Genomic DNA, 14,726 nt, shown 5'->3' with positions numbered 1-14,726 from the left:
TATGTGCATGTAGATAAGTTACTAGCACTTGAACGGTCTGTGTTAACTCTGTTTAGATAAAGCTTGTGTTAGCCTTGTTGCTCACCGCTGCATACTCTATTAATCTCATTTCATCAATGTAACTATTGAGTGATACCGAAAACGATCTAATGGATATGCTATATGTATATTCCTTTAAAAATTAAATAGTTAAAATACAATTTAATTATTTTCATCATTCAGTCTGGTGGTTTCAGCTCAAAAACTTATTTGTTTTTGCAAAGACTATTTTAGGAATACATGTGCATACGATCCTCGAGTCTTCAACTTTTTTAAAATATATGTTTCGTATAGTTGATAACTCAATGGTGTCATGTATTTAGAGTTGTCAGGCAATAATAATAAAAACTAATGCCAATACTGGGCTCAATGTATTTTTAGCTTGGAATAATGAACAAAGTAAACCCATACAACTGTACTCGTCAAAATTTGATTTTCCTGCATTCCAGATCAAACATAAAGGTACGGCCACACATGCCCAAAGCTTTAAAAGTTTAATTCGAAATGATAAAATAGATGAAGAACCCCAAAATATTTTTCTGAAACTCACAGAACTGCCAAAGCTGTGCATGCACACCGAAATCGTCGATGAAACGCTTTCAATTGGCTGAACAAATTACTCATTTGCAGCATTCGTGATTTGTTTAGTCTGATACATATAAGATAATATGTATAACGAGGCAGTTTACCAAAAATACCAGCGTAATTAAACATAGCAAATACGCTACAACTGATTACAAAATGTGTTATCTTTAGCGCAATTTAATTAATTTCATCGTATGTACTGTGTTGAACTACGTTTGTATTTATTTTGCAAGTCGCTATATGAGTATCGGACTACGCAAACCACAAAAGTTACCAAAGTTGCGCTTGCTACTAATTTGTTCAGCCAATTGGAAGCCTTTCATTGACGATGTCGGGGTGCATGCACTGCATTGACAGATCTGTGAGTTTCGGAGAAAGATTTTTGTGTTTCCCGTCTGTTTTGTGATTTTGACCGAAGCTTCCAAAATTTTTCACACAGTCGACCAAATCTTATCAATTGATTTTATTAACCATAAGATATCGATTCATGTGCATGTAAATATAAAGCTGAAAACAGGCAAAGAATAAACTAAAAATATAAAACATTAAGGTGTTGTATGCAACACAAATGATTGATTCAAAATACAGTTTTTGTTGTGTATTATTTTTGGGTTTGTCTTCCGAATGTGTTTTTTGAATTATTTTAATACCATACTTTTTCATCGTTTCTAAGGCCTCATATAAAGGTAGCAGAGAAGGTTTTGACAATTTGTTTTGAATTTTGTCTATCTGGATGTATTTCCGTAGCAGACATCCATAGCTCAACTAGTGTAATCTTGACTGTAACACAAGCGGTGTTTGTCCATCCCTCTGTCTGTACAAAGCTATGCTAAGAGCTGGAAATATATTCCATATATTAGGAAAAAAGATTGCGTCGCACAAGAGTCATACCCAGATTTTCAGATTTCAAGTCAAGCATGCTACCCTGTGCACCACTCAGCCATCGTGCTGCTCTCGGGAATAACTGTGCACATAGTTATTACGCATGATGATTTCTCTCAGTGTGTGGGATTACCAGCATAGTAGTTTACATAAAGATTTCAAATTAGTACTCCAACTGAAGTCGTTTGTGTATTTTGTGCAGGTTTATGAAATACTCGCCGTAAGGTTGACAGATTGGGAAAACCACAGGACAGCATCAGCTTATAGAGACGCTCTTATCATAAAGTTATTCGCATTTCAGTTCGCCAACTGCTACAGTTCACTCTATTACATCGCGTTCTTCCGAGATGTAAGTAACTTGTATTTAGCTGCAGCATTGAGTTTTTGAGCATTTTTCAAAAGTGATCTTCTCACGTATCCGTTGGTAAAAGGAAATGAGCACACTTACTAAAAATGACTATTCAGAGAGTGTTTCCTGTGATGTCAATCTTGCGAAGATGAGAAAAGAAATTGTGATTAACATAAGATTATGTCCTGCCAAAAACCTTTAGCATAAAAAGCTGTCACAGTTTTTAGGCGATGTTTTTCAATCGGTTGAATAATTATCCAGTTACATAGCAATTGCTGTATGAATAGAAGTCAAATGGGTTGGTCTCAAATAAGCATTGTATCTTGTTTCCCACTTATATGCTGGCTCTACTACCTAATCTCCTGGCTTTATCAACTTATGGTGACTACCAGCAACTACCTGACCTCAGACCTTAAGTACCGTGTTTCCAGGATGACGACGCTGCGGATTCAGAGTTGTCCACTTGTTGATTTGCTGTACGATAAGTTAATAGTGTTTCATTGGACATCCGCGTTCTACAGATTTCCGCTAACACTTTGTTAATAAAGATAAACATTTCTGTGCCAGAGGTAATTGCGAGTATCTGAAACCTGCTCAAAGTAAGCATGACTGATGTGAAAAATGTTTAAAATGGAATAGCTTGCTTAACATTTTTGCGCATTATTCACAAGTACCGTTTCCATATTTTGCAAGCATGAAACATTTAATAAAAATTTGCCGGTAATAAAACTCGCATGAGTTTCGAATCTTCGCTGTTTCCATGGAGATGACGACAAACCTGCGGATTAAACATGTCATTGAGGCAGTTAGTGTAGCCTGAGATCCACAAATCAAATCGTACAACATTAATAACTATAATAATCTGAGTTTGACTAGCTAAAACACTCATACAAAGAACTTGTAACAATTGTTGTACACTGAAATTCATTTTGATTAGTATAAAGTTATGTCTAAATGCCTTTTTTCCGATACTTTTTTGTTGTCCCACATTGGTTAAGGGAACACAATTTCTCATTCAACTGGAAATTTTATAGGAAACAATAGTTACCTTCCACCATGGCCTGTTTGGTCTTGGTACACAGTATAATGACTACTGCATCGGTTCATGCATGCCAGACCTCAGCTTCCAAGTCCTCACTCTTATTGTTATCAAGCCTTTGCCTAAGATCTTCAAAGATGTCATCTTACCGTAAGTAATTCTATTATGTACAGTAACTGATACACCTACAGCTAATGTAGTAGTTTGTGATTTACCTTGTTTGCTAGTTTAGCAAAGCTGTGAGTGTTAAAGCGTTTGGGTGACACACATTTTATAATGAACTGACTGGTTTTACAGTCACAATAAACTCTAACAATTATTTGCGATTGCGATTATTTTGTGTGACCGGTAAGCTTTTTCCTAACAACCAAATCATTCTGCAAGTCAAAATCTTTTCAAGTGTTTGTTATAAGTGAGCTCAAATGTGTTGCTTGTTATTGACGCTGCGTGCTGATGAGTCATCACAAATGCCTATGTAGTCAGCGTTAATTTGTTGCTGATTCCTTGCAATTCTTGCAGTTTCATGATGTTTTATCATGTATTATCATGCATGTCACATGATCTGTTTGGTGGCTGAAAAGCGTACTTCTTATAGGCGATGTCAAGACTTTAGTATGGTTAATGCCGTTTTACTACTGCCTTCCCTACAAATGTAGTATTTTTACCTGTAGGTGGGCTTTGAAGAAGTTCAAAAGTATCTTTTTAAAGAAAAAGTCTTCCGTTGATCCTGAAAAATCGTCCAAAGAGGAAGACCTTAAAACAACATTTTTGGAAACAGAAAGAAGAAAGCCACCGTTGAAAGACTTCACTTTAAATGAGTATACAGAAAAAGTGATACAATATGGATTTGTTGTGGTAAGATTAACATTTTCTCTTTTTACACTTTAATGTTTGGTTGGAGTAACAGACAATTCCCACTTCTGATTTCCAGTTTTTATTGCCTTTTCTAGTAGTGTATTTGATACTGGCTCATGTTACTCCGCACTCTACGGTCAATTTGTAGTTGTTGACACTATTTGAAGAACTACGTAAATAAAACTATATACTGAAGCATTTAGAATTTTAAAAATGAACTTACACGGAATTTTAGTAGATTTTATCAAAAAATTATCAGTATTTTTCTATCGACTGTTAGAATTTTCTAACGATTGTTTCTCAGGTTTAATGTGATCTGACTGCCAGGATGTTTTAAGGGTAAAATTTAAAATATTTAAAATTAAACTCATGATTGAAACGCTCAAAAGAAAAATACGTGGAACATGACATCACTAGTTGTTACCATAGCGATAGTTGATATCAGCTATTGCATGCTATCGAATTGCAGCATTACGCATTTTTAGTTCTCTATTTGATCATTCTCTTTGAAACTATAGACGCTGTAATCATACTTTTGCTCGATCTGTGAGGTTTAGCCATGATCCAGTTTTGTCGATTATAATCTTGAAAGATTTTTGCAGTGAGATCACCCCAGACAACAATGCAAATGATAGAAAAATACTGATTCTTTCAAATGAAATCGACTAAACTTTTGTATAAGCTCATCGTTGAGGAGTCATGTTTGGTTTTTGTGTTAAAGCATAGGTTTATCTATTAAGTGTTTGGAGCTTTTAATTAATCTGTATTTATTAATATTTTAAGCAATACTATTGCAGTCTGCCATTACACAGATCTGCATATGGAGTTAAGTGTTTTCTCTGCATAATCCTGTTCTATAAAGTTTGTACAGGGAATGTTCATGACTATTCAGCATGATAAATCTAATCCTCTCAAAGCTAAGTTATATCATCTGTGCTAGTTGTCTCCACTTTATTAGCTCTTCTACAGAATAGATGATTTTTTTTGTAAATAACTCTATGAAAGCTGTGTTAATGCTCATGATTTTGACTTGATAAATATCTGTGAAATGAAGGAGATATAATCTTTTGCAGCTGTTTGCTGCCGCAATGCCTTTGGGTCCGCTGATTGTGATTCTCTTTAACACTCTTGACCGTGTTCTTGACTCCAAGAGACTTCTGTGGATGTATCGCCGGCCTGTCGCTTACATCTCCCAAAATATTGGTAAGTTAGCATTCCCCCAAAAGAGGTATTATGATGCTATCTTTTATACCGCCTAGAATTTCTCTAAGTTAGTATTTTCTCTATATGTGTTCTTGTTATTAATTACTTTGCCATGATAGATCTTTAGGTGTAATTTTAATTACACCTAAAGATTACGCCATGCGATTTTAATTCGTTCCAATGTTGGCATTACAATATGAAAATTTTGCAAAAAGGAATATAGAAACCCATCGTAAATATCTAATGCAAACACACCCTGGTAAAAATCATCAAAATTTTATATACCTACATATTAAAAATTAGTAACAAAATAATATGTTCACTTTAGTAACTATAATTGCTTGCAGTAACTTTGGTATATTTACTACACTTAGTGGATATAATACTCAAAAAAGATTAATGTGACAATGTACTAACTGCAGTGAATACCATAGGGAATTCCTACCTTCGAGAAAGACGTATAAAATAATTGTTGAATTTAACCTAAATGAATTTAGCTTACTAAACACATACCCAAAGATAAGTTTAGTATGTATTTTATTAAAGTTCAACTTTTTCATTGTCTGAAATGTTATCACCTATCTGTTTCAGAGTTTGTTTTCACAATAACTAGTAATGAACAACGCTGAACACAAAAAAGCGAGCAATGTATCTCTTTTATACGTTCTGGGAAGATATTGGTGATAAGCATAAAGGTATCTTTGTTATTTCGACCCATTCAGCATACCAACTGCCAAAGTTGAATTTCGAAAAAAATTGGTTGAATTTGTATGGCAAAAACATTTCGAATGACGAAGGTAAACAACATTGTATTCCGGATCGTTAGCCAAAAAAATTGTAAAACGAGGTCGATGTAACTCGTTGGTGCCCCATAGTAATAACAACAATGATAATTTAGTGATAGTAATAATAGTAACAGTAATTTAGTGATAATAATAATAGTAATTTACTGGTAGTAATAATAGTAATAGTAAGTTACTGATAGTAATAATAGTAATAGTAATTTACTGATAGTAATAATAGTAATAGTAATTTACTGATAGTAATAATAGTAATAGTAATTTACTGATAGTAATAATAGTAATAGTAATTTACTGATAGTAATAATAGTAATAGTAATTTACTGATAGTATTGACAGTAATAGTAATTTACTGATAGTAATAATAGTAATAGTAATTTACTGATAGTAATAATTGTAATAATAATTTACCAATAGTAGTAATAATAATTTACTAACAGTAATAATAGTAATAGTAATTTACTAATAGTAACAATAGTGTTAGTAATTTATTAATAGTAATAATAGTAATTTACTGATAGTAGTAATAGTAATAGTAGTTTACTGATAGTAATAATAGTAATAGTAATTTACTGATAGTAATAATAGTAATAGTAATTTACTGATAGTATTGATAGTAATAGTAATTTACTGATAGTATTGATAGTAATAGTAGTTTACTGATAGTAATAATAGTAATAGTAATTTACTGATAGTAATAATTGTAATAATAATTTACCAATAGTAGTAATAATAATTTACTAACAGTAATAATAGTAATAGTAATTTACTAATAGTAACAATAGTGTTAGTAATTTATTAATAGTAATAATAGTAATAGTAATTTACTGATAGTAGTAATAGTAGTTTACTGATAGTAATAATAGTAATAGTACTTTACTGATATTAATAATAGTAATAGTAATTTACTAGTAGTAATAATAGTAATAGTAATTTACTGATAGCAATAATAGTGATAGTAATTTATTGATAGTATTGATAGTAATAGTAATTTACTGATAGTAATAATGGTACTTGTAATTTACTTATAGTAATAATAGTAATAGTATTTTACTGATAGTAATAATAGTAATAATAATTTACTAATAGTAATAATATTAGTAGTAATTTACTGATAGTAATAATAGTAATAGTGATTTCCTAATGGTAATAGTAGTAATAGTAATTTACTAATAGTAATAATATTAATAGTAATTCACCGCTGGTAATAATAGTAATAGTAGTCTAATGATAGTAATGATAGTAATAGTAATTTACTGATAGTAATAATAGTGATAGTAATTTACTGATAGTAATAATAGTAATGATAATTTACTAATAGTAATAATAGTAATAGTAATTCACTATTAGTATTAATAGTAATAGTAATTTACTAATAGTAATAATAGTAATAATAATTTACTGATAGTACTAATAGTAATAATAATTTACTGATAGTAATAATATTAATAGTAATTCACCGCTGGTAATAATAGTAATCTAATGATAGTAATGATAGTAATAGTAATTTACTGATAGTAATAATAGTGATAGTAATTTACTGATAGTAATAATAGTAATGATAATTTACTAATAGTAATAATAGTAATAGTAATTTACTAATAGTAATAATGGTATTAGTGATTTACTAATAGTAATAGTAGTAATAGTAATTTACTAATAATAATAATAGTAATAGTAATTCACTATTAGTATTAATAGTAATAGTAATTTACTAATAGTAATAATAGTAATAATAATTTACTGATAGTAATAATAATTTATTGATAGTAATAATATTAATAGTAATTTACCGATGGTAATAATAGTAATAGTAGTCTAATGATAGTAATGATAGTAATAGTAATTTACTGATAGTAATAATAGTGATAGTAATTTACTGATAGTAATAATAGTAATGATAATTTACTAATAGTAATAATAGTAATAGTAATTTACTAATAGTAATAATGGTATTAGTGATTTACTAATAGTAATAGTAGTAATAGTAATTTACTAATAATAATAATAGTAATAGTAATTCACTATTAGTATTAATAGTAATAGTAATTTACTAATAGTAATAATAGTAATAGTGACTTACTAATATTAATATTAGTAATAGTAATTTACTGATAGTAATAATAGTAATAATAATTTACTAATAGTAATAATATTAATAGTAATTTACCGATGGTAATAATAGTAATAGTAGTCTAATGATAGTAATGATAGTAATAGTAATTTACTGATAGTAATAATAGTGATAGTAATTTACTGATAGTAATAATAGTAATGATAATTTACTAATAGTAATAATAGTAATAGTAATTTACTAATAGTAATAATGGTATTAGTGATTTACTAATAGTAATAGTAGTAATAGTAATTTACTAATAATAATAATAGTAATAGTAATTCACTATTAGTATTAATAGTAATAGTAATTTACTAATAGTAATAATAGTAATAATAATTTACTGATAGTACTAATAGTAATAATAATTTACTGATAGTAATAATATTAATAGTAATTCACCGCTGGTAATAATAGTAATAGTAGTCTAATGATAGTAATAGTAATTTACTGATAGTAATAATAGTAATAGTAATTTACTGATAGTAATAATAGTATTAATAATTTACTAATAGTAATAATAGTAATAGTAATTTACTAATAGTAATAATAGTAATAGTAATTTCCTTGTAGTAATAATAGTTTACTGATAGTAATATTAGTAATAATAATGTACTGATAGTATTGGAGACAACTCTCTCTACACATTAATTGAATGGATGTTCCGTGCATTCAGGTTTTTAGTTTGTGTTTGGATACTGGCTTTGTGTTGTTCACCTTCTCGTCAGGGTTTACTCTTTTATATTCAGCAATTGATGTTTATATTTTCATCAAAAACTTGTAGGTTTTCAGCAGTTTTCACCTCTTGCAAACAAAACTTAGTTTTGACCCTTGTTTTTTTGGAAACATCGTTTCGATTGATTAATTACAAATTTTTTCTCGTAAATTGTGATCATAGTATAATACTCTTATTCTGAATATTTTGTGTATTTGTAGGAATGTGGCAGAACATTCTAGAGTTTCTAAATATAGCCGCCGTGATTACAAATGGTTTTATCATTGCCTTTGTATCTGACTGGGGCAGAAACTTATTTAAAACTAATGGAGACAAGCTACTTGCTGTTTTGGTATTTGAGGTAGGAAAAGGTTTTACCCTCTATCTTTTTGGTAAGTTAAAGGTGGCTGTTTCTAGCGGTTGACACAGACAATTTTCAATATTGTATTAATATCTCTTTTGGCTTCTGCACTTTCATGCACTTTTCACAAAATCCAAATTTATTCAGTAGGATATCATTGATATTCCTGCGTCTATTCAATTTGGATAGACCATGTAATCAAAGTTTATTTCCATAACACGGTATCACAGCCTATCCTTTTAGTTTTGTCTAACAATAGAGCAGTATTGCTGGGAAATAATATTCAATTGACCTTTATCTGATTATTCTAAATTCAATGATATCACTCTCTGACTGCTTCTGAGTTAGTCAGATGATATTGTTTGACAGCAGCAGATGCCTCGTGACAACAGCAAACAACAGCATACCGCATTCATCAAACAATTCATCAAACAATTCATCAAACAATTCATCAAACACTTCAGCAAACACTTCATCAAACAGTTTATCAAACAATTCTTCAAACAATTTATCAAACAATTCGTCAAACAACTCGTCAAACAATTCATCGAACAATTCATCAAACCATTCATCGAAGAATTTATCAAACAATTCATCAAACCGTTCATCAAACAATTCATCGAACAATTCGTCAAAAATTTCATCAAACACTTCGTCGAACAATTCGTCGAACAACTCGTCAAACCATTCATCAAACAATTCATCAAACCATTTATCAAACCATTCATCAAACGATTCATCAAACCATTCATCAAACCATTCATCAAACAATTCATCAAGCAATTCATCAAACAATTCATCGAGCAATTCATCGAACGATTCGTCAAACAGTTCATCAAACCATTCATCAAACCATTCATCAAACGATTCATCAAACAATTCATCAAGCAATTTATCAATCAATTCATCAAACAATTCATCGAGCAATTCATCGAACAATTCGTCAAACAGTTCATCAAACCATTCATCAAACCATTCATCAAACGATTCATCAAACAATTCATCAAACAATTCATCGAGCAATTCATCGAACAATTCATCAAACAACTCATCAAACAATTCGTCAAACAATTCATCAAACAATTCATCGAACAATTCGTCAAACAATTCGTCAAATAATCCACCAAACCGTTCATCGAACAATTCATCAAACCATTCATCAAACCATTCATCAAACAATTCATCAAACAATTCATCGAGCAATTCATCGAACAATTCATCAAACAACTCATCAAACAATTCGTCAAACAATTCATCAAACAATTCATCAAACAATTCATCGAACAATTCGTCAAACAATTCGTCAAACAATCCATCAACCCGTTCATCGAACAATTCATCGAACAATTCATAGAGCAAATCATCAAACAATTCATCAAGCCATTCATCAAACAATTCATCGAACCATTCGTCGAACAATTCGTCGAGCAAATCATCAAACAACTCAACAAACAATTCATCAAACAATTCATCAAACATTTCATCAAACAATTCATCCAACAATATTCATGTTAGACATGATTAGCTAACAGTCAATGCCCTTTGTTTCTAGATAGTCTTATTTTATTTATTTAATCTTTTTTTTTGTTTTATTGCATTTAATGATTTATTATAACTATTTCATTGATTTATCGTTGATATTTTTGATGTAATTATTTGCAATGCTATTTCTTAAATGAACCAAAAGATGCAAATTCTGTGAAAATTTAGATTTATCTATCTGTTCAAACCACATTGCAGTCAGGTCAAGGTCATGTGTAAACCTCACAACTCATTATACCATTTTACAGCATGGAGTGTTGTTGATCAAGTATGGCCTTGCTGTAGTTATTCCAGATGTTCCTCATAAGATCAGGATTGCCATAAGAAAGGTTCGTATTTTGTAGTTGACTTTCTGAATGCATATCTTTTAATACTATAATTGACAGGACATAAGAAAGCAACTTATCTACAGACACAAAATAAACTAAAAGGAGCCTTAGCGGGAAGTGATTTTGTTGATTACTTTTGATGTTATTTTAAAAGAAAATAATAAATTAAATTTTTATTTCTTAAGTAGACGTGCATCTATAAAGCTTGCATTAAATATTCATTTATTGCTAACAACACGACGTAATGGACCATGCTGAAAACTGAGTTCTATTTTTTGTTAATTTCTGAACAACCTGCTTGTTTTTCTCACTTTTTGCACCTTTTTGAAAACACTACCTTTTTTATAAAACCACAAAATTCATATAAAATAAATGCAGTGGAACAACGCAATTTATAGGCTGTTGGCAATCCGCAATCATGTGATAAAATGGAACCAGATCTATTGCCAACCTTCTTACAGTAGTCTCTTTAATTGTCCAAAAAAGAGCTCAACCGAAATACTTTGTGGAAGCATTTCATGACTTCTATTATTGATTAGTATTTTTATGTTATTGTCTGTTTGTAATGCTTGATCAGGAGTTTTTAAAAATATTTTTTGTTGCAGTTTTCTATTTAGGATATATATACTGAGTAGAGATTTTTGAAAAATGTTACTTTTGTAGGAAAAATTCACAGTGGCAAAGATTCTGGAAACCGGAGCATTCGTAAAAGATTTTAGTAACAAGTCAGCTGATGGCTTAACTCATTCTGCGAAACAATCTCCAGCCAGGTCAGTTTGATAGCTATTGCCTTTCACATTTGTTATTGTATCCTTATTATGTAAGGTCTGCTCTCAACCAGTTATTATTTACTATTTCTGAATTTAAGGGAATTATTTTGACCCTGTGGTATTCAACCTTCCCTTACATGTAGCGGTCACAGTCAAAGCTACAAAGTTCATCTATTTCATTGTTCACTTTGCCTGTTAAAATCGTCAAAGATAAAGCAAGGCTTGTCTTAAGAGTATATTGCGTGTTTTTAGTTTATTTCAAAGTTGAAAAAGTAGATGGTAATACAATTATAGTTTCAGGTAACCAGCTATAGCATTGTTACAAATTCATTGTATGAATCTGTAAAAAGGCCGAATGTAAATGGTAAATTATATGTAAAATTATACATTAATAATATAAGTAATATATTATTATTTTATATCACTAGAAATATTATGCTCTTCTCACTCTGTTACCAAAGGTTTAACCAGAGTAAACAGAACCCAAGATAAACTCCGAGACTTCCTTTTCGAGTAACATACACACTTATAAGCTGCCATTAGACAAAAGTGTTAGAAATGGTTCAGATATTAGCTGTTATGTCTAGAAACCAACGAGGAACTTTAATAATTTGTAGTTATTTGTTAACTAAAAGTTGAGTTTTTTGTAGTTAATGAATATTTTAGTACTTTTATTAGTTATCAGAACAACTTTGACTTTCCTAAGAGTCGTGGATGTAACAGGCAGCTGTCTTTACTATAAATTTGTATAGAAGTGTAAATTCATTTTCTAGAGCACATCTAGTAAACTTTCAGACATTCTCACCAAGTGTCTCCTATTTTTGCTGTTTAGCTTGGTTCTCGTAATGAACTTTCTGGTTTGAACAACAGTCAGTTATGAGTTGTTAGTCTACAATATTTATACTCTTATAGGAAGCCTGCTGATGAAAAGAGAACAGCCAGTGCAGTCTCAGAAACAGCTACAGCGAGGAATATAAACATAGATCATACAGATCATGCAGAAGGTGGTTACATTGGTAAGTAGGTGACCAGAACAATGTGGGAATGTTTACAAGTGGTTTGTAGGTATTTCTGTTTATGTACTGTACATCACGCTGCACTTTTAGCTGACCTATCTACACAAAGCAAGCTGAGTTGATACTCTGTATACAGTCTTGTAGTTACAACTAATTGCTAGTGTTTGAATTTACTATCACAAACATAGTCAAGCAATAAAGACAAATCTGACATTAATTATTAAAAAAGTTGTATAGCCTCAATTGTGACTAATTGTGACTTAGTATTCTGAAAAATGGGAAATACTTTGTTTGAAAGGTGCGTAGGATGAACCTAAATGCTCATCGAAATTAGTAGTACGAATATGGAGATGTATTGATAATTGTCAGTCATGATTTACAGGTGATGGTGAAAATGACTCACCACGGAAGGTGCATCCATCCTCCAACAGGTCACCTCTTCACCATCGCTCTGGTACTCGGCCCTCTCCTCGTCCTGTGTAAGGAATCCCTTCATTGTAAGACTGTTTGGAAGTTAGTTGCACTGCACTATCATAGCTTACTTGTCTTTATTATCTTCATATGGTTTATAAAATAGTCATCAGTGTTTTTAAATAAAGTATTGGAAAATATATTTTTAATAGGCTTTGGTTTTCATAAATGTTTCCTATCAACCATATTAATGATATGCAACCATTATTATGTAACGACCAAATAATAATATATTCCGCATCAGTTGAACACATTTGGTATATAGAAAGCATTTGGCTATCATTACCTACAAATACACCTACTGATGAAATATTGTGATTCGCTACTTGAAGTTTCAGCTTTGACAGATTTAGTTAGTCAAAAATAAAATTAGAAAAGTATTTCCTACTCTCGTCCAGTGACATCATCCACTAGCATGGTTGTGATAGTAGTCTCCGCAGGTCGCTGTTTTCTTATTATAATTTGTGAAGTATTTTTGAAATCAATAACTGATGAATCAATAACTGATAATAATGTATCAATCAATCACGAATAATGAAAAAGTAACTTTATTACTTTTGAATTTATTAGCTTCTATTTCAAGGATTTTCATTTTTTGCTGTAGCATCAGTCGCAATGTATGGGACGGTATGGAATTTGTGATGGGAATTTATGGATGCGAGGCTACTGTACATTAACACTAGACTTATTCACTGTCAGTATGCTCTACACAACTCAGTTACCATGTCTATTCATTTACCTCATCAAGACTAAACCTACCATTATTCTACAGCTTAGAATGGGCATACTTGAAATCCTAATCTCACATTTGCTATCTGTGTAGTAGCCTCTATGTGTAGCAAATTCGAAAGCTTTCAGTCTTTAGACTTTTCCAACATATATATAAAGCAGCAGACCTTGGCTATCAAATTATCTAGGTTTGCCATTCTTTCCTTGTCATGTTTAAGATCAGCGGGTCAAAACCTCTGACACCAAAACTAATGTATCTCTCCAAAAATATTGCATGCTTTCAAATCATATTATAATTTTTGGTCCAACACAATATATTTTATTTTTACAGTTTCAATAAAACCAAAAAAGTTTTTCCTTTTAGACTCACAATTTTTGGTAAATTTAGGTGTTTTTGTGTCTCTTCAAAACAATTTCTTGCCATTGCAATGCTGCGTTTAAACCATCTTATCTTGGATGAAACAATGTATATAATATATTTAAACTTAACAATGTTAACCAATAAACATTGTTTCTGGCTTCAGGTCTAAAGATTAAAGGGTAAACAGTATAATGTTTGTTTTACTTTACAGTCACTCACACTTCTATACTTGGAATGAATTATTTAGTCAGCTTTCACCCTCTTAGTGGCAGCTTTATATCAGCTAGCGTCAGCTCTCCTCCCTCTCTGCACTAATTCTCCTTATACCACTTCTCAATACAGTGCAGCTACTTGCAGGTGCATGTTGTACATCACATTGCTGCCTCCATAGTCCTGCTTTTAATTGCTGAGTCTTGGTGTTTGTAATTGGCTTCTACTGACCTTGGACTTGCATTCAGTTAGGTGAACCAAAATTAAATACTAAATGCTTGGTGGATGTGAAGCATTTCTCGATTGGATCCAGGCCCGCATTCCTTGGGGCGGCTGGCCGGCTGAGCCGCCCCA

At 31.0% G+C, this 14,726-nt stretch overlaps 2 protein-coding genes across 2 annotated transcripts in view; both read left to right on the top strand.

Annotated features, from left to right (window-relative positions):
• The window catches only part of LOC137402649 (anoctamin-7-like), a 49,800-nt gene extending 36,716 nt beyond the window's left edge, over positions 1-13,084 (top strand). The window contains exons 16-24 of the mRNA XM_068089153.1: positions 1,709-1,859; positions 2,900-3,044; positions 3,566-3,749; positions 4,823-4,952; positions 8,805-8,944; positions 10,735-10,815; positions 11,479-11,585; positions 12,498-12,601; positions 12,984-13,084. Of these exons, the coding sequence (XP_067945254.1) occupies positions 1,709-1,859; positions 2,900-3,044; positions 3,566-3,749; positions 4,823-4,952; positions 8,805-8,944; positions 10,735-10,815; positions 11,479-11,585; positions 12,498-12,601; positions 12,984-13,084 (1,143 nt within the window). The remainder of the gene's footprint in view (positions 1-1,708; positions 1,860-2,899; positions 3,045-3,565; positions 3,750-4,822; positions 4,953-8,804; positions 8,945-10,734; positions 10,816-11,478; positions 11,586-12,497; positions 12,602-12,983) is intronic.
• LOC137401872 (GATA zinc finger domain-containing protein 14-like) lies at positions 9,297-10,469 on the top strand. The gene is given in 1 exon segment (XM_068088346.1): positions 9,297-10,469. A coding segment is annotated over 1 exon segment (1,173 nt).
• Positions 13,085-14,726: the final 1,642 nt, after the last annotated feature.

The sequence above is a fragment of the Watersipora subatra genome, chromosome 8, assembly GCF_963576615.1.
Source record: "Watersipora subatra chromosome 8, tzWatSuba1.1, whole genome shotgun sequence".
Lineage (NCBI taxonomy): Eukaryota > Metazoa > Bryozoa > Gymnolaemata > Cheilostomatida > Watersiporidae > Watersipora > Watersipora subatra.
The sequence above is the reverse complement of the archived record's forward strand: the minus strand, read 5'-3'. Positions and strand labels throughout refer to the sequence as shown.